The sequence below is a fragment of the Aptenodytes patagonicus genome, chromosome W, assembly GCF_965638725.1.
Source record: "Aptenodytes patagonicus chromosome W, bAptPat1.pri.cur, whole genome shotgun sequence".
Taxonomy (NCBI): domain Eukaryota; kingdom Metazoa; phylum Chordata; class Aves; order Sphenisciformes; family Spheniscidae; genus Aptenodytes; species Aptenodytes patagonicus.
The window spans coordinates 10,240,806-10,258,998 of record NC_134981.1 but is presented as its reverse complement, the minus strand read 5'-3'; the positions used below and the strand labels follow the sequence as shown (position 1 = coordinate 10,258,998).

General features: G+C 54.4%; 1 protein-coding gene across 1 annotated transcript in view; it reads left to right on the top strand.

Moving 5' to 3' along the window:
• Positions 1-17,316: 17,316 nt before the first annotated feature.
• LOC143172162 (nucleolar protein 6-like) overlaps positions 17,317-18,193 on the top strand; it is a 52,297-nt gene continuing 51,420 nt past the window's right edge. Inside the window, 2 exon segments of the mRNA XM_076361419.1 lie at positions 17,317-17,471; positions 17,473-17,629. Coding sequence (XP_076217534.1) covers positions 17,317-17,471; positions 17,473-17,629 — 312 coding nt within the window.

Here is an 18,193-nt window from a genome sequence, read left to right as displayed (position 1 = left end):
GCGGAGCAGCTGCTTGGTGGACTCCTGAGTGGGTCCATCAGACCCCGGTTTTACCTTCAGAGCAGCCAGCTCCTTGTATTTGGGCAGAAGCCACGGTACAAAGGGACAGCATTTTGCAGAAGGCAAGCGAGGGGGAGGAGGAAGCTCTTCTGGGTCTCACATCGCTCCTGGTTCAGGGACTGGGTGCACATCAACACCACGATCCATGCTGGGCTGAGACCTTTCACTTCCAGAACATTATCGGCTGCTATCAGCTGAGCTTATGAATGCTCTCACTCGCTGCCATACCTCCGGTGGTCTCCATGGGCTGGTCTCCAGCAGCAATGCAATCATCTTCTGCCAGTAGCTCCATTGAAATGCATGGCCAGCTAGGCTTAGCTGAAGATGCACAGCTCAGGTCCTGCCCAGGGCCTTGAAAACTGACCACAAATAAGAGTTTCCGTTAGGAAACAGAGGGAGGGCCAAGTGAGTTGAGTTGGACCTTGTTTTGCCGAGGCTGAATTTGTCCTTTTCATGACCCTTCCCACAACAAATATGAACAGATTCAGAGGAAGGAAACCAAACTGAAGTATAAGCGCCAAGCCCCAGGCACAGGCAACAGGCTTGGTTGGCTGAATGGTAGAAAGACTCCCTTGGGCAAGAAGGTCCAGAGAGGGGTTGGGGCAGGAGATGTTCCCTTAGAGCCTCCAGCTTCCTATAAAAATGAGATGTTCCTCTGCAAAAATGCTTGCAGGGCTCACGTGGCAGATGCAATGTCTCACTCCTCTGTATGCACGAGTAGGCTATGAGCTCTGGAAACCACACTGTGGTAGGTGTGCCCTGCTCAGCAGCATTGGGAAGGGGAAGACCGTTGCACTGGCCCTGCAAACTTCTCTGTGAGCCCATGTGTGGCGAGGAGGAGGCTGAACTTTCCTGCTGGAGCCTGAATCACCAGGAGGGTAATTAATGCAAATTCCCCAGACAGGCGAACAAGTCTGGAGAAGCCTCACTACCTGGCCCGAATGCACTGAGCAGCGCAGTCATCTCCACTCTGGGGCTTGCCGTCCCATGGAAATTTGGGAAGAGCTTCTAAGGGGTCTGGGAAAAAACAACCAGAAAACCACTGGTCTGGTCTCACAAGGCCGAAACCCTCCAGCGTCGTCCGTGTGGGAGAGCGGTGCTCACGTGTCCTCCTGGAGAAGGGAGGCCCATGGAGGGATGGGAGCCTCAACACCAGCCTGCAGGGATGAAGGCTCAGGAGGCAATAGCTGGAGGTTGAATGTCTGCCCCTCGGCCCCACCAGCTCCCCTGCAACCCATGTTCCCTCCAGCCACCCCTCGCTGGTCCCCCTTGCTCCATTGGCACCCTGTTGCAGACCTTGGGGCAACCCCAGTTATGTCCCTGCCCTTTTTTTTTGTGGCTGTGGCTGGAGGGCTCAGCCCTGCGAGAGGGTCCCTGGGGGAGCTGTGGACAGGGCAGAGAGTGGCTGTGCCCTGTAGGCGCTGTGCCTCAGTGCTTTGCTGTGCCACCATCTCAATCCCCATCTACAGCTGCCTGCAGGGCCAGGTAAGTCTCCTCCAGACTTGTTTACCTGCTGGGAGATTTCCATTAATTACCCACATGCTTCTCCATCCTGCAGGAAACCCCTTGGCCGCACCAACTTGAAGCTCTCAATGCGTGGTGGGTTTGGCACATCCCATGTCCTTGTGCCATCTAGCACATCTCAGCATCTTCTGCCTGGCCTGTAGGATGGGTTATTCCTCTTCTCTGAACCTCGGCTGTCTATTCAAGGGCTGATAGAGCACAAAGAGAGCCAGCACCAGGCTGCATGCTTGCATCTGGGTGTGCATCAGGGCCAGTCCCCTCTGCAGGAGCATCCCAATTTTAAAGGTGGAGAAGGCTCTGATGCTGCCCAAACTATCAGCTGTGGATTTTATCTAAATGGGTTTGTTTTGTCTTTGCATGGACATCCCGAGGGTCTAGAAGAGTAGGAGGGAGGGAGTTTAAGAGCCAACCCAAGCCTTTGCATCTGGACCCTCATCTGTGCAGTGCTTTAAAATGCTCTTGTTCTTGTCTCTGGTACGGGGTGGGAAACGGGTGGGAGAGCACAATGCATTCACTGGTGCTGCAGGGGAGGTGTTCAGCTGGGTGAGCTGGCTGCAGCCCAGTCCTGTCTGGTCTGCGCTCTCCTTATCTCCGAGATAATCAAAGGACCTTTCCTTGCTCTCACCCTGGGAAAGGAAAAAAAAAGCTGAATATACTTGCCGGCTGGTGGGAAGGACCAAAAAGGGCAAGTTTTAGCTATTTCCCTCTTCCTGCTGCCCCTCTGGTGTGAGAGGGGGGTGAGTGGGGCAAAGCAGGGAAGCCCCATGGGGTGGAGGCCTGAAAGCATCTCCCTCCACAGGGAAAACGTACAGAGCAGGGGCTGCAAAATGGGAATCAGCGAGCACCTTACAGGGAGCAAATCCTTCCCTTTGCAAAGAAGCCAAAATACCACGAAGGCCACACAACTTGGATAAAAGCTTTTCTCCATCTCAAGCATGTTCTTCTCTCAGCATCCATTTTTAATATATTTCTCTTTTTTTTTTTTTTTCTCCTTTAAGTGCAGCACTGGTGAGCATTGCCAGGGCACTCAGATCCTTCCCTTGGCAGAACATGTGCTCAGCTTCAGAAATGCAGAGTTTTTTCCTAGTGAGACATATTTTCATTTACCTGATCACTTATGAGCAAAAGAAATTAGAAGGGAGGGTTTAGTAACATCGTGCCTAGCTTGTCCTCTAACAGTATAAAGCTGTTCCTTCCAGAGCCATCTCCAGTTCAGCTTGACTTGATCATAGGGTATTCTTCTGGTTTTGTTTTCATATATGTGAAAATATTGTCCCATTCATTCTGCTGCCCTACCCTCCCTTTTGTTTACACTCATCAACATCATGTCTTTCACATATATATGAAATATACATACATATATGCTTCTTTCACATCTACTTGCTGTCTAAAAATTCACAAAAGCTGTCAAAGGATCTGATAAAAGAGCACAATGAAAATACCCTGCTGTTACTCTTAGTATTCTGATGATTAAAAATAATAAAAACCATTCAGTAATATTTTATCTGGGGCTCTCAGAACACAGGACACCTCACACCTGTGAGGCTCCCAGCCATTCTCATCCTTGGAGTTATTTCCAAAGGCTTGGCAAAGCAGGAGAAAACAAGAGGCTTCTCACTTATTGAATCATAGAACGGTTTGCATTGGGAGGGACCTTTAAAGGTCATCTAGTCCAACCCCCCTGCCGTGGGCAGGGACATCTTCAACTAGACCAGGTTGCTCAGAGCCCCGTCCAACCTGACCTGGAATGTTTCCAGGGATGGGGCATCCACCACCTCTCTGGGCAACCTGTGCCAGCGCTTCACCACCCTCACTGTAAAAAATTTCTTCCTTCTATCTAGTCTAAATCCACCCCCCTTTAGTTTAAAGCCATTCCCCCTTGTCCTGTTGCTACAGGCCCTATTAAAAAGTCTGTCCCCATCTTTCTATTAAGCCCCCTTTATATATTGAAAGGCCACAATAAGGTCTCCCCGGAGCCTTCTCTTCTCTAGGCTGAACAACCCCCAACTCTCTCAGCCTTTCCTCATAGGAGAGGTGTTCCATCCCCCTGATCATTTTCATGGCCCTCCTCTGGACCCGCTCCAACAAGTCCATGTCTTTCCTGTGCTGAGGACTTCAGAGCTGGACACAGTACTCCAGGTGGGGTCTCACCAGAGCAGAGTAGAGGGGCAGAGTCACCTCCCTCGACCTGCTGGCCACGCTTCTTTTGATGCAGCCCAGGATACGATTGGCCTTCTGGGCTGCGAGTGCACATTGCTGGCTCTTGTCCAGCTTTTCATCCACCAGTACCCCCAAGTCCTTCTCAGCAGGGCTGCTCTCAATCCCTTCATCCCCCAGCCCGTACTGATACCGGGGGTTGCCCCGACCCAGGTGCAGGACCTTGCACTTGGCCTTGTTGAACCTCATGAGGTTCACACGGGCCCACTTCTCGAGCTTGTCCAGGTCCCTCTGGATGGCATCCCGTCCCTCTGGCGTGTCAACCGCACCACTCAGCTCGGTGTCATCTGCAAACTTGCTGAGGGTATACTCGATCCCACTGTCTATGGCATTGATGAAGATATTAAACAGTACCGGTCCCAATACGGACCCCTGCGGGATGCCACTCATCACCAACCTCCATCCGGACATTGAGCCGTTGACCACTACCCTCTGGATGCGACCATCTAACCAATTCCTCACCCACCGGACAGTCCACCCATCAAATCCATACCTCTCCAGTTTAGAGAGAAGGGTGTTGTGGGGGACTGCGTCAAAGGCCTTACAGAGGTCCAGAGAGACGACATCTGTAGCCCTTCCTGTGTCCACTGATGTAGTCACTCCATCATAGAAGGCCACTAGGTTAGTCAGGCAGGACTTGCCCTTGGTGAAGCCATGCTGGCTGTCTCCAGTCACCTCCCTGTCCTCCATGTGCCTTAGCATAGCTTCCAGGAGGATCTGTTCCATGATCTTCCCAGGCACAGAGGTGAGACTGACTGGCCTGTAGTTCCCCGGGTCTTCCTTTTTTCCCCTTTTTAAAAATGGGGGTTATGTTCCCCCTTTTCCAGTCAGTGGGAACTTCTCCGGACTGCCACGACTTCTCAAATACAATGGATAGTGACTTAGCAACTTCATCCGCCAGTTCCTTCGGGACCCATGGATGGATCTCATCGGGTCCCATGGACTCGTGCGCCTTCAGGTGCCTTAGATGGTCTCGAACCTGATGTTCTCCCAGTCCCCGCCTTTGCCTTCTGCGGCTTGGGCGGTGAGGCTCAAGCACTTGCTGGTGAAGACCAATGCAAAAAAGTCATTGAGTACCTCCGCCTTCTCCGTGTCCCGGGTAACCAGGTCTCCCGTTTCATTCCGGAGAGGGCCCACATTTTCCCTCGTCTTCCTGTTATCCCCGACGTACCTATAGAATCTTTTCTTGTTGCGCTTGACGTCCCTGGCCAGATTTAATTCTATCAGGGCTTTAGCTTCCCTAACCTGATCCCTGGCTGCTCAGACAATTTCTCTGTATTCCTCCCAGGCTACCTGTCCTTGCTTCCACCCTCTGTAGGCTTCCTTTTTGTGTTTGAGTTTGTCCAGGAGCTCCTTGTTCATCCATGCAGGCTTCCTGGCGTTTTTGCCTGACTTCCTCTTTGTTGGGATGCATCGCTCCTGAGCTTGAAGGAGGTGATCCTTGAATATTACCCAGCTTTCTTGGGCCCCTCTTCCCTCTAGGGCTTTGTCCCATGGCACTCTACCAAGCAGATCCCTGAAGAGGCCAAAGTCTGCTCTCCTGCAGTCCAGGGTAGTGAGCTTGCTGTGCGCCCTCCTCGGTGCCCTAAGGATCTTGAACTCCACCATTTCGTGGTCACTGCAGCCCAGGCTGCCCTTGAGCTTCACATTCCCCACCAGCCCCTCCTTGTTGGTGAGAACAAGGTCCAGCATAGCCCCTCTCCTCGCTGGCTCCTCTGCCACTTGGAGAAGGAAGTTATATCATCGATGCATTCCAGGAACCTCCCGGATTGCTTATGCCCTGCCATGTTGTCCCTCCAACAGATGTCGGGGTGGTTGAAGTCCCCCACGAGGACCAGGGCTTGTGAGCGTGAGGCTGCTCCTATCTGTCTATAGAGGGCCTCATCCGCTCGGTCTTCCTGGTCGGGTGGCCTGTAGCAGACCCCCACCGTAATGTCACCTGTCCCTGCCTTCCCTTTAATTCTGACCCATAAGCTCTCGGTTGGCTCCTCATCCATCCCCAGGCAGAGCTCCATGCACTCCAGCTGGTCATTGACATAGAGGGTGACACCCCCTCCTTGTCTCCCCTGCCTGTCCTTCCTAAAGGGCCTGTATCCCTCCATCCCAACACTCCAGTCATAGGAACCATCCCACCACATCTCCGTGATGCCAATAAGGTCGTAGCCCTGCAGGCGTGCGCATGTCTCTAACGCCTCTTGGTTATTTTCCCCATGCTACGTGCATTTGCATAGAGGCATTTAAGTTGGGCCCCCGATGAAGCTGTCTTACTGGCTGGAGTTCCTTTGTGCTGCTCTTCAGGCGCTCTCCTGCTGACCTGTGTTCCTTCTCCAGGCTCTGGGCATCTATTGCTGGCCCTGGCATCAAACTAGTAGGAGTGGGATGGACTGAGGTTCCCCTCCCCCGGCATCTCTAGTTTAAAGCCCTCTTCACCAGCTTGGCAAGCCTATGACCAAAGATGCTCTTCCCCTCCTCTGACAGATGGACCCTGTCAGCCCCCAGTAGACCAGGTTTCTCAAAGCGAGTCCCATGGTCTAAGTAGCCAAACCCCTGGCTGTGGCACAAGTCCTGTAACCATTTGTTGACTCGCCAGATTCGACTGGCCCTTTCAAACCCCTTCCCTTTGACCGGCAGGATTGATGAAAAAACTACCTGTGCTCCTGAGTCCCTTAGCCTGAGTCCCAGGGCTCTGTAGTCCTTCTTGATAGTCCTCAGACTGTTCCTGGTTGTGTCACTGGTGCCCACATGAAACAGCAGCGGCGGATAATAGTCAGTGGACTGTACGAGGCTTGGAAGCCTCTCAGTGACATCCCTGATGCAAGCCCCCAGTAAGCAGCACACCTCTCTAGAGAGTGCATCTGGTCGGCAAATGGGTGCCTCCGTACCTCTCAGAAGAGAGTCACCTACTACTATCACCCATTGCCTTTTCTTAGTTGCACTGGTTGTTATACAGGGGGCAGATTGGGCTGCATTACTCAGCTCCAGCGCTTCTCCTGGTGTGACAGGACTTTCCTCTTCAGCCTGCAGAGCGGTGAAGCGGTTCTGCAAGGGCACCTCAGGCTTTGGGGGAAGTCTCTTCCTCCTGCTGGTCCTTGCCTTTGCAACCGTCCATTCTTCTGCATTATTGCCCCCCCCCCCCCCCCCCGCTCCCTTCTGTGTGTGCCGGTGGGGGAGTTTTTGGCTGTTTGGCCGTGGGCTGCGGGTCCGCTGCAGACTGCACTTGGAACCAGCTATCTAGCTCCTTCTCTGCCTCCCTGATGTTATGCAGTCTTCTCACCGCCTCCTGCAGCTCAGCCACCTGCTGCAGGAGGTCCTCGACCCGGGCACACCTTTTGCAGGCAGGTCTGCTGCCTGTCCCTACCCCAGGAGAGAGGTCTAAGCACTCCCTGCAGCCTGAGGTCTGCACTGCAGCCTCTCCCTTCAGCAGTTCCGTCTGCGTGGAGGCATCGGCCGCCGCTGGGGTAGATGGTGCAGACCCCCCAGCTGGAGCCACGGCCTTTACCCTCAGACGAGTGCCCACCATTCTGCCTTGAGGGTCAGGTAGGATGAGTGCCCTTGACCTGTGCCCAGTTGCTGGGTTATGTGTATGTCGAGTCCCCCACTCAGCCCATGGAATGTCTCTCCTTCGAAGAGGCGCCCTCCCGCGCTAACTGCCATGCTAACTACCGCGCCACACCCTAGTCGCTAGCGCTCCCTGGGGCTGCCTTTAGTGGGAATGGGGGGTGGCAGCCGTTGCTCCTGGCCCCGCCCACGCCTCATCCACCGCCCTGGTGAGAGCTGCCGGCTCCTGGCGGGTCTCTGCGCTCCCCTGTGGGTTCCCCGGCTCAGGAAACCCCTTGTACGCCGCGATCCGCCGCTCCGCTGCGGGACGCGCCTGCACCGGAGCTGGTCGCCTCTGCGAGTGACCATCCCTGCGGAGAAGGAGGCCCAGGAGAACAGCCTCAACACCCACAGGGTAAGACTTTTGCAAGATGTTCCTGGAGCGGCAGAGCTTTGAAGCTGGTTTCTGGTAGCACCCTCTCGTGTGGAGTCTCGGGTGGCTAGTAATGTCAGCGTGCCCTGCTATCTTCCTCCCAGTGGAGGAAGACTTTGGTCTTTTTCCTCCTCCCAGCTGATCTGCCTAATTCCACAAAACATCTCTGAAACACCCACATCTGGGGGTGAAGCTGCCCTCCTGGGTTCAAAACCACGAACGAGGAGGGATCTGGCAGAGAGACAGACAACACAGTTGCATAATCTCTGTTTCCGTGGGAAGTGACAGCAAAGTGGAGAACTGTGAGGGAGTTTCCCGAATGCCCATGTCAGCTCTGACTCAGCTTCCCTGCACTCCGGCAAACCCCCCCCACTGCTCTGCCTCAGTTTCCCCATCAGGTGAATGAGGATGGACCATACCTGTCTTGTCATTGGGATGGGGGGGCTGGGACAAAAAAAAAAAAAAGGCCAGAACTGTTAAATCTGAGCCAGGTGTGCCTGGAGATTTCAATTAATCAAGTCATCATCATCATCATCATCACCTCTGCTGATGTTTGCCCAGTGTCACGTGGGTTGTGTTTGGCTGAAACAGAGGGCACTCACACTGCCAGGTGGTTTGGCACTTGGAGGTTTAAGCCATGAATAAACAAACACTGCATTTGCATGTTCCTGGCTCTTTCCACTCCATCTAGTCTCAGAAGCTGCCCTGGAGACTGAATTTTTATTTGTGGGGGGGAAAACAGAGCACTATTCTGCTTCAGGGAGGTTGCCGAGGGCTGCTTTGGTGGGACAGACAAGGCAAACCAACCATCGCTGATAAAACATGGCACAACTGCAGGAGGAAAGCTTTTCCCCTCCCTCAGGGTCTCCGATGTGATTTTTGGAGGCTGCAGGTTGTTTCTTACTATCAGAAAAAAAAGAAAAGGGTTTCTCCTCCTTGTTGCTATGTGTAAAGCCCACGGCAACAGCCAGGAAATCAGATAAATTCACTCTCTAGCCTGTTGCAGAAAGCAAACAAAAGCATCTGGAAAATAAAAACAAGGTACACAAAACAATCTATGCAAAAAGCAAATTAGTGATTTAAAAGGAGGCAAAATATTGTTAGCATGTTACAAAATGTATCAACTTCCCATTAGTTCTCTGTAATTCAGGTCACCACAGTTTTGAGATAAAGCTGCCAGAGCCACTGACTTTGGACAGTCAAAATCAGTCTCTCCCTCTCTGCTCCTGACCTATATGAATTGGTTTAGTCCTCTTTGAATTTTTGACCTTTTAGGCTTTTTTTTTTTTTTGCCTAAGGAGGAGTGTATAACACACCCTCCCAGCGTATGACCCACTGAGGAGGGCTCCAGCTGTCATACCATCCTGTGAACCCTTGCTTTACCCTCATAAAGCCCTGGAGCTGCTGCTGCCACTGGTGGGAGGATGCAAAGTGGCTGCTCCATCTCCATGCAGACAGATGAGACTTAATGAACCATCATCCATTCAAGCAACAAGTGATGATTGAGGCTCATTTTAATCAACATGGCGCTGCGTTGCTTGGGTGGTTCCTAAGTGCCGGGAGGGACCTTGGCATCCCTCTGACCCCATCCTACGGGCAAGGAGCTGGCAGTGTCTGAGCCAGGAGCTGGGCTCCAGCTCTCCTGGGACCTTTTTTTCTTTCAGTGGTTGCCAGGAACGTGCTGGGTGCCTGCCTGAATCCGGGGGTGAAGCCCTTGGGGTTTTGTTTAAAGCTTCAGTGGCTACACACATCCCCTTTACCCTATTTTTTTGCCCTGATGAAGTCCCCCACTTCTTGGCCATCATGAAGATTGCTCATTAGCTACGTGTTTCTGTGATATAGCCATACTTGGGATGGACAGTCAAACATTACAGGAGTGCTTTCTTGTGTCATTACTCTGTGTACCAGATTATTTTTGTCTGGGAGTTATAAATGACTCTATCATGTGTTAATACTTGAGAATTTGAAGCACTTGAAAGTACTTTAGAAACCAAAGGGAGGAACTATTTGATCCTACAATGAAATGCAGATTCTGCTGGGGTGGGACAGAACCCCCTCTCCCCAGGAGAAGCAAGAAACCCCATCAAATCTAGGTAAAGCTGCTGGGAGGGATCGGCTGGGCAATGAGAAGTGCCACGTCCCCGTGTGGCTGGACTGTGGCTTTCTGCCTCACTCCAGGCACTGTTGCTGAGATCAGGTTTTGGGAGGCTTGGAAAAAAAACAGCCGTGGCCATCCAGAGATGGATGCAAAGGTCCAGTAGGGAGAGCCCCAGGCAGGAGCTGGCTTTGCCTGCAGGGAAGCATGAGACAGCCACAGATGATGCTGAGCCTGGGGACATGCCAAGGTTTTAGCTCAAGGTTTAGCTCCCCACAGCCACTGTGGGACCGGAGCATTTCCGCAGCAGCAGCGTTTGCAGAAAGGCCCTGGGGTGGGATGAGGCAGTGTGGAGGGAGGGCGGATGCAGCACGAGCTGGAGTCAACGTGATGGCTAAACCTGCTCGGCAGCCCTGTCCAACTGCAGCCCCTTCCTGCCGGCTGCGGGATGCCAGTGGCATTCCTGGGGTGGGAGCAGAGGAAGCAAGGATGTGTGTGCACATGGGTGTGTGTGTGGGTGTGCACTCGTGCACAATGGTTTGAGCCGTGTCGTTGAGGGCATCAGCACCGCAGTGGGCTGAGGTTTGGAGGTGCTCAGGTTTTTGAGAGATGCTCCCAGGAAAGGCAGCGCCAAGCAGCCATGTGCCTCCCCATGCTCCCGACAGCCCCTCCGCCAGCTCAGCGGGTTCAAAGGCTGTGGGCAGGAGGTTGCCGGGCTGGGATCTAGTATGCTGTTTGCAAACGGCTTTGGCAGGCTGAAGGCACTTGAGTCCCCTCGAACAAAAATGCGTGAACCGTCTGCAAATCACCAGCGGTCTTTTTGTTTTGCCAAGTGTAAAGGGATGGTGGGGAGTAGCAACCCCCTTTTTCTTCTGCAACTCCCCCTTTTTGGGACACCAGAGATCCCCACCGGTGGTTCACCACCACCACTGGCTCTCCTTGCGTCCCATGGGAAAGGACAACCCTGCTCCACCAGCACAGATGAACTAAGTGAGGAACAGATGGAAACAGAAATAACCCGACAGGGAAAAAACTCAGCCCCAGCCTGTTGGTCCCACCAGTGCTGTTATCTCATGGGAGGTATTTCTGGTATCGATACAGCTTGGGGGATGAAGGGATTGAGAGCAGCCCTGTGGAGAAGGACTGGGGGCTCTGGTGGATGAAAAGCTGGACATGAGCCGGCAATGTGCGCTCGCAGCCCAGAAGGCCAACCATATCCTGGGCTGCATAAAATAAAGCGTGGCCAGCAGGTCGAGGGAGGTGATTCTGCCCCTCTACTCTGCTCTGGTGAGACCCCACCTGGAGTACTGTGTCCAGCTCTGAAGTCCTCAGTACAGGAAAGACACGGACCTGTTGGAGTGGGTCCAGAGGAGGGCCACGAAAATGGTCAGGGGGATGGAACAGCTCTCCTATGAGGAAAGGCTGAGAGAGTTGGGGTTGTTCAGCCTAGAGAAGAGAAGGCTCCGGGGAGACCTTATTGCGGCCTTTCAATATATAAAGGGGGCTTAATAGAAAGATGGGGACAGACTTTTTAATAGGGCCTGTAGCAACAGGACAAGGGGGAATGGTTTTAAACTAAAGGGGGGTGGATTTAGACTAGATAGAAGGAAGACATTTTTTACGCTGAGGGTGGTGAAGCGCTGGCACAGGTTGCCCAGAGAGGTGGTGGATGCCCCATCCCTGGAAACATTCAAGGTCAGGTTGAACGGGGCTCTGAGCAACCTGATCTAGTTGAAGATGTCCCTGCTCATTGCAGGGGTTTGGACTAGATGACATTTAAAGGTCCCTCCCAACCCAAACTATTCTATGATTCTATACCGGCTTATCCTGGTGTGGGGTGGCAGGCTGTGTGCCCCCGTGTGGTTTCCCTTTGTGTGGAGCGAAGGGATGAGTTGTGGCTGTTGCCCTGGGGTTGGTGGCCATGGATCTTCAGGGGTTTGGGGTTGACTGTGTAGGACACAGCATCAGGTATTTGGGTGGCTTGGCCATCTATGTGATGGCAGCCAGGGGCTGTGTCGTGGCTTCTGTAGTGTGATGTAGATGTTTTAAAGGAAGTATGCATGTTATTTTGGGAAGTTTTGCCATTTGTAAGATGCCACTGTCGTATTTTGATGGTGGTGTCTGGATAGCTGGTGTTGATGTGGGATTTCCCCAGGGGTGCGTTGATGCCAGCTTGCTGTCCATCTGCGCCTCTCAGGAAAGCAGGAGCTCTGGGATGCCATGCTGAGAAGATGGTGGCACACAGAGCTTGGGGATGCTCACCCTTGGTGAGAAACCACCCGGGAATGGCTTCACCTGGGCTGGGAAACCCCAGATTCCTGGGGACAGAGTCAGGGGAAGGATTCCTCTGACTCCCTAGGGGCTTCCGGGCGGTGAGGATGAAGCGTGGCTGGAAGTGGGAAGTGGTGGGCGGCTGGGGCCACGCTGCAGCTCTTTGGGCAAGGTGGGATGGTGGGAGGGGTGTAACGCCTGTGAGGGCGGGCGCGGTGTGTGGAATGCTGTAAAATATTTTTTTATTATTAGTAGTAGTATTAGCATTGTAGGATGGGGCGTAATTAATGACTCATTAGGTGCTGAAATACTTTATTAAATAACCTGTTCTGGGAAAGGCATCACGGGCCCGTCTTCCCGCTGCAGGGCTGGCTGGGCTGCCTGGCTGCCCCAAGGTGGCACGTCCAGGAGCTGACCTGCCCCGGTCTCCCCGGCCCCCCTAAACCTCCCCCCCCCCCAGCACCCCCAGGTCCCCAAGACCCCCTGGCTCCAGCAGACCTGACAGCTTCTTGCTGTGGCTCTGTGTGCGTGAGTGCATGTGTCTGTAGGTGTGTGTATGTGCATGCATGTGTGTATTTGTGTGTGCATATGTATGTGTGTGTATGTGTGCATGTATGTGTGCATATGTATGTGTAGGGGTGTGTAGGGGGTGCGTGTGTGTGTGCATGTGTTTGTGTATATATGTATGTGTGTACGTGTGTGTGTTTATGTGTGCACGTGTGTGTGCATGTGTGTCGAGGTATATGTGTGAGTAGGGTGTGTGCGTATATAAAGATGTTTTTGCGTGTGCATGGGTTTGTGCAGTTGTATTTGTATATATGTTAAGTGTTTGCATGTGCGTATGTGTGCATATGTGTATGTATCTGTGTGTGTATGCGTGTGCACGTGCCCCATCCTGGAGGCTACGGGGTGAGTGCTTTCGCCTGGAAGTGGGGGGATGCAGGGTGCTGGGGGGTGGCAGGAGGCTGGGGAGGCTCCAGGCGCTGCCCTGTTATCCAGCCCCCCCTGGGGCCAGACCCTGAGCCCCTTCTGCCACCCCAGCTGGGCATTACACCCCATCCCAGGGATGGCAGGGACTAGGGGGGGAAACCAAGGGGTTTGCACAATGGGCACCCCAGCAATTCACCCTGGACCTGCTGTTTATTCCCCGAGTGACCGAGTCCCTCCTTTCTTGTTGCTCTCAAGCAGCGCAGGGACGTGACCTTGGGGCCAGGGATGACCAAACTGGTTTTCCCAGCCTTCCTAAAAATCCTGCACAGGGCTGTAATTACCCTCACCTTAAATCAGAGGGGAGCCCGACACCGCAGGTATGCCCACAGCACCTGGAGGTGTCAGGCAGTGAATCACTTCTCCGGGAGCAGTGCAGCACAGCAGGGATGGGGCACGATGAACTGGGAATGGGGGAGAGGAGCGGAGCTGGAGCGCGGGGGTCCTGGTACTGTCGGGGGTGGGAGGGAAGGGGGAGGAATGGGAGCTCCTCTGGCCAAGGAGCTGTTTCTTTTGGGAACATGGAGGATAAATTCCTCCCGAGTTAGGAGCTGATGCTGTAATTTGTATTCAGCAGAGTCACTGGGGCTGTGCACAAGAATTACTTGCAAAACCAGATGGGAGTTAAACATCTACGCTAACTGGAAATCAATTTTGGAGGCGACCTCGGGATGCAAGGGAGTGCAGGGGAGCGGGTGCACAGGCGCAGATGGATGAAGGGGGTTCATCTCCCCAGCTCAAGGGGCAGGGGTAAGCCTGCGGGACCCGACCCAGGCCGCTGAGATGGAGGAAGAAGCGATTTGGAGGTTACAATGGGCAAAAATCCTCTCCTGGGATGCTCTGGAGAGGGTTGGGGATGTTCCTGCTGGTGGCTGGGATTGAGAGAGGCCATGATGCAGTGACTGGGCAGGAGCTGCAATGAGCAGTAACAGGGACCAGAAGCCTCATCTCATACCTACAGCCATCACCCGCATCCCCGCTGCAAGCGTTTGCATGCAGGAGGTGGTCCCTAAATACAACAACAGGTCAGCTCGGCTCTCGGGAGACTTTCCTTGGTGTCCTGGTTTCAGCAGGGATAGAGTTAATTTCCTTCCTAGTAGCTGGTACAGTGCTGTGTTTTGGATTTAGGATGAGAATAATGTTGATAACACACCAATGTTTTAGGTGTTGCTAAGTAGTGCTTACACTAGTCAAGGACTTTTCAGCTTCCCATGCTCTACCGACTGAGAAGGCTGGAGGTGCACAAGAAGCTGGGAGGGGGCACAGCCAGGACAGCTGACCCAAACTGGCCAAAGGGATATTCCATACCATGTGATGTCATGCTCAGCATATAAAGCTGGGGGAAGAAGAAGGAAGGGGGGGACGTTCGGAGTGATGGTGTTTGTCTTCCTAAGCAACCGTTACGCGTGATGGAGCCCTGCTTTCCTGGAGATGGCTGAACACCTGCCTGCCGATGGGAAGGAGTGAATGAATTCCTTGTTTTGCTTTGCTTGCGTGTGCAGCTTTTGCTTTACCTATTAAACTGTCTTTATCTCAACCCACGAGTTTTCTCACTTTTACCCTTCCGATTCTCTCCCCCATCCCACCGGGGGGGGGGGGGAGGAGTGAGCAAGCGGCTGTGTGGTACTCAGTTGCCGACTGAGGTTAAACCACAACACTTGGAAAGCAGGAGCCAAACGCCCCCCTGCAGGAGTCCCGGTCCCCTGGTTGACACAAGGCTGAGACCCTGCTTTCAGCAGGTTTTCTTGCATGGAAGTTGTTAAATATTGGGGACATGAGGCTTGTGGGGACTCTTGGCAATGACGCTGGCGACTGTGCCCAGCTAGGCAGCAGGTCAGGCGACACACAGGGTGATGCCAGCCTTTTTTGGGAATGGAAACAATGCCTGGCCCCAAGCAGGAGCTCGGCACCAGGATTTCCCAGGCAGAGATGCTGCACAGCAGCAATGTGTGGAAATGAGCTCTGCTGGGTGAAAGCTGGGCAGCTGCGGGTGCCGGCAGATGCAACGTTGCTCTGCTTTCCCTAGCAGAGGTAAGGGTGAGAGCCTACCCCACTCCGTTGCAAGCCAGATGCAGCAAAGACCTGCAGGGCAGACAGAAAATTGGTTGCAAACATCTTCTGAACACCCAGCTTGGTTTTTTTTCCCTCCAACACCCAACCTGTTTATTTTTCCCCAACCTGCTTGTGTTTCCTGTGAGCACAGCCCATGAGCAAAGTGGGCTGATTTGGCTTAGGGGTCCTGTGTTGGGGACAGAGCTCAGCCCAATTCACCGGGGAGTTCTCTGAACACCTACGTTTACTTTCAGGATGGATATGTAATCTTCTATCCTCTGTCTTAACATGCCTACACGTTTGCTCTTGAAGAGATCCTGCTTATAGTGTTCCCACAGCGCAGGAAAAAAACCTGAACTGAGGGTGGCCGGGGTTCAGGGAGAAGAGTTTGGGCCTGACGTGGAGATGACACACTCCAGGCTGGGATGCTATCCCAGAGCAGAGTCCTTCTGAAGAAGGTCAGTCCCACTGGAGTCACAACATCCCTGCTTCACAGTGGTGCACGGCATGGTGTGGAGAAATTAATTAAACTGTCTACAGTTATGCAAAAGCCAGTTGAAGAGCTGGAAACAGAACTAAAATTATCTGAGTCCCAAATCTGTGACCTCCTGTTCAGGGACACACATGGGGTGGGCTTTTAAATACCCTGACAACCCAAATCTGGTCAGACCTGGGGTTTGGAGTTGTTTCTGTAGAGGCATATATATGTAAAGGCATATATAAAGGGGATATTTCTCCCGCTCTGGTAATCCGCATGTAGGCTGCCACTGGCCCAGCCCCGCTCCCGGTGCCTGTTCCAGCCCCTGTGGGAGCTGGCCAAGCTGGGTCAGGCTGCCGCGGCTTTGCCTTGTGCTCTCTGCAGGTCACGTAGGGGATGTCTACCCCAATTAATCATGAAATACCAGAGCCCGGCTCCGTGGCGTACAGGCAGCTCTGCGCTCGCCCTACCCAGGATCAACCCGGCTGTGCTGCCTGCAGCCTGGCTGCTTTGGAAAATAAAGCTGTTTTCTGGGTGTAGGAAACGGTTCTCTGTCTTCACTGTGTCTCAAAGGCTTTAAGTAACTCAGGGTTGTTTGAAAATCCTCACGCCAGAAGGCACACGCAGCTCTACCGCTGAGCCACCCAAGGCTCAAAACCAGAGAGGGATGATTTTCCAGACCTGGTTCAGCTGTTTCCCAGAATCATGCGTATTGTGCAAATTGCAGCTTATTTTACTATGTGTTTATTTACAGCTGGCAGCTCGCAACTTTGGCATCAGCTGCTCAGAGCCCAGCTGATGCCCTGGTCACCCACCTAACCCCTACACCCAAACATCCCCAAATTTTCCCCACGTCTAGAGTACGAAGTCACACCAGACTGAAAACTGGAGTCTGGTATGTTTATTAAACCCCCATTACTTCATCTCCCCCTCCCCAATTACTTTAAGGTCCCTTTTGAACACGAGGTGAAAAATGCGGTGCTGCTTAAATCAGGGCCTCCAAGAGGCACCACAGGTAGACCCTGGCCAGTGGGGTAATGCCGGTCCCAGGCCAAGTTCATCCTGCGGGGTGAGCTGGCTTGTGGCACCCACGCAGGGCCAGCCTGAATGCAAAACCACGCCGGGCTGCCCCGAGAACTGCGTTTTGGGAGTTAAAGGTTGTGAATTTGGGGGAAGCCGGCGGCGGGGGCAGCTCTGGGCTCCATCCCAGCCATGGGAGGGGGAGGCCCGAAGGGGTCGGGGGGGGCCCAGCCAGAGGCCTGCGGGGCTTGAGGCTGGAAGGGACACCTCAGCGGGGCGACCCTGAGGCCGTGCCCCGTGATGGGCCCGAGAGGCCGCAACCCCCGCCCCGGTGGGACCCCCTCCCCACAGCCAGACGGGGCGGGAGCCGCGCTGCCGTCAAGCACTCGCAACCGCTGCAAAACGTGCCACTCCCAGCACGACCTGCCGCAAAGCGAGAAAACACCCCCCCCCCCCCCCGCGCGCTCGGCTCCATGGGCGGCTCCGTGGGCGAGACGGGAGGGCGGGGCGCAGCCGGCGTGGCCAATAGGAGCCTCGCGCTGGTACGCGCGGCCAATGGGGAGCGGCGCTCCGCGGCCAGCAGGGTGCGTGGCGCTGCACGTGGTGACAGGGCCCACGCGCGCGGGTGCGGTGGCTGCGGCCATGGCGGTGAGGCGGCGGCGGGGGCTCCGAGGAGGGGGATCGGCGCCCCGAGGGCCCGTGCGGCGGGGCCCGCGGGACTCTGGGGCGAGCCGCGCTGTGTTCTCCTCGCAGGGCTCTCCGGAGGCGGCGGCGCAGGGCCGGGAGCCCCCCGCCGGGGGCGCGGAGCGGGAAGAAGGCCGCCCCGGCCGGGGCCGGAGCCCTGAAGCCGGCGAAGCTGAGCCGGGCCGAGCTCTACAAGCCGCCGACCAGCGAGGAGCTGAGCCAGCTGAAGGAGACGGAGGACCTCTTCCACTCCAGCCTGCTCCGCCTGCAGGTCGGTCGGCAGGCCCGCCGGCCCGGGAGCCGCCGTTGGCCGCGCTCTGCCCCTCTGGGGGCTGAGCTGGGGGGGGAGGCCGGGGAGCAGCGGGATCCCGGACCCGGAGCTTTCCGGGAACCGCCTGGGGAAGGCGCTGACCCGATAAACCTGGGCATGGGGGCAGGGACAGAAGGCACAGGCTTTACAAGGCACCCGGTATATTACTGATATTTCCACCGTAATTCTTATTACCATCCCACATCAGGCTCTTTGCTTCTTTTACACCACTAAAATTGAACCCCTCCAGCATATAACTGCAGTATGGTGGAAGCGCAACCGTTGCATCCCTCGCTGCCGTGATTTATTGCTTACCGGGGTGAGGAAGTAACATCACCAGGTACACCCGGCTCCTGTCTTTGACCAGCTTCTAGATGGGACAGGAGAGTTTATTTATGTTCTGGGAAAGCAAGCTGTCTGTGTTAGGGGGAGGTCAGGCTGGTGACCAGATAGCTCCTTGTGGTTGTAATGTTTTATGAGGAGCGGCTTTGATGATCCGGCTACCTGCTGGTGTTGGTGGCAGGA